The sequence below is a fragment of the Eimeria mitis genome, genomic scaffold, assembly GCF_000499745.2.
Source record: "Eimeria mitis Houghton genomic scaffold, Emh_scaff9912, whole genome shotgun sequence".
Taxonomy (NCBI): domain Eukaryota; phylum Apicomplexa; class Conoidasida; order Eucoccidiorida; family Eimeriidae; genus Eimeria; species Eimeria mitis.
Window position 1 is genome coordinate 1 of NW_013577281.1, and position 512 is coordinate 512.

Genomic DNA, 512 nt, shown 5'->3' on the forward strand with positions numbered 1-512 from the left:
TATATATATATATATATGTATATTTGTTTTCTAGATAAAATAAATAAACGAATAAATCAATTCGCCTAAAAACACACTTGCTGCTGTCTGCATGCGCTGGCAGCAGCGGGGCTAAATGCAGCAGCAGCAGCAGCAGCAGCAGCAGCAGAAGCAGCAGGTACTGCTCCTGCTGCTATCACCGCTGCTACAGCTGCTGCTGCAGCAGCTGCTGCTGCTGCAGATGCGGACGAAGGCCGCCAGAGCCTCAGGGGCTGCAGCAGGGTGTCAGCAACAAATCCAGCAGCAGCAGCAGTAGCTGCTGCTGCTGCTGTTGCTGCAGCAGCAGCAGCAGCAGCAGCAGCAGCAGCAAGACATGTTGCTGCTGCTTCAAAATGTCTGCATGCTGATGCTGCCAGGACGCGGTGGCCCTGCAAGCAGCAAACGCAAACAGCTGCAGCAGCAACTCAGCAGCAGCAGCAGCAGCAGCAGCAGCAGGAGCAGCAGCAGCAGCAGCAGCAGCAGCAGCAGCAGCA

At 55.1% G+C, this 512-nt stretch overlaps 1 protein-coding gene across 1 annotated transcript in view; it reads left to right on the plus strand.

The window, feature by feature from the left end:
- Positions 1–115: 115 nt before the first annotated feature.
- Positions 116–512, plus strand: part of EMH_0098390 (uncharacterized protein) — a gene marked incomplete at both ends in the record, with an annotated part of 1249 nt that continues 852 nt past the window's right edge. The window contains 2 exons of the mRNA XM_013502687.1: positions 116–157; positions 396–510. Of these exons, the coding sequence (XP_013358141.1) occupies positions 116–157; positions 396–510 (157 nt within the window). The remainder of the gene's footprint in view (positions 158–395; positions 511–512) is intronic.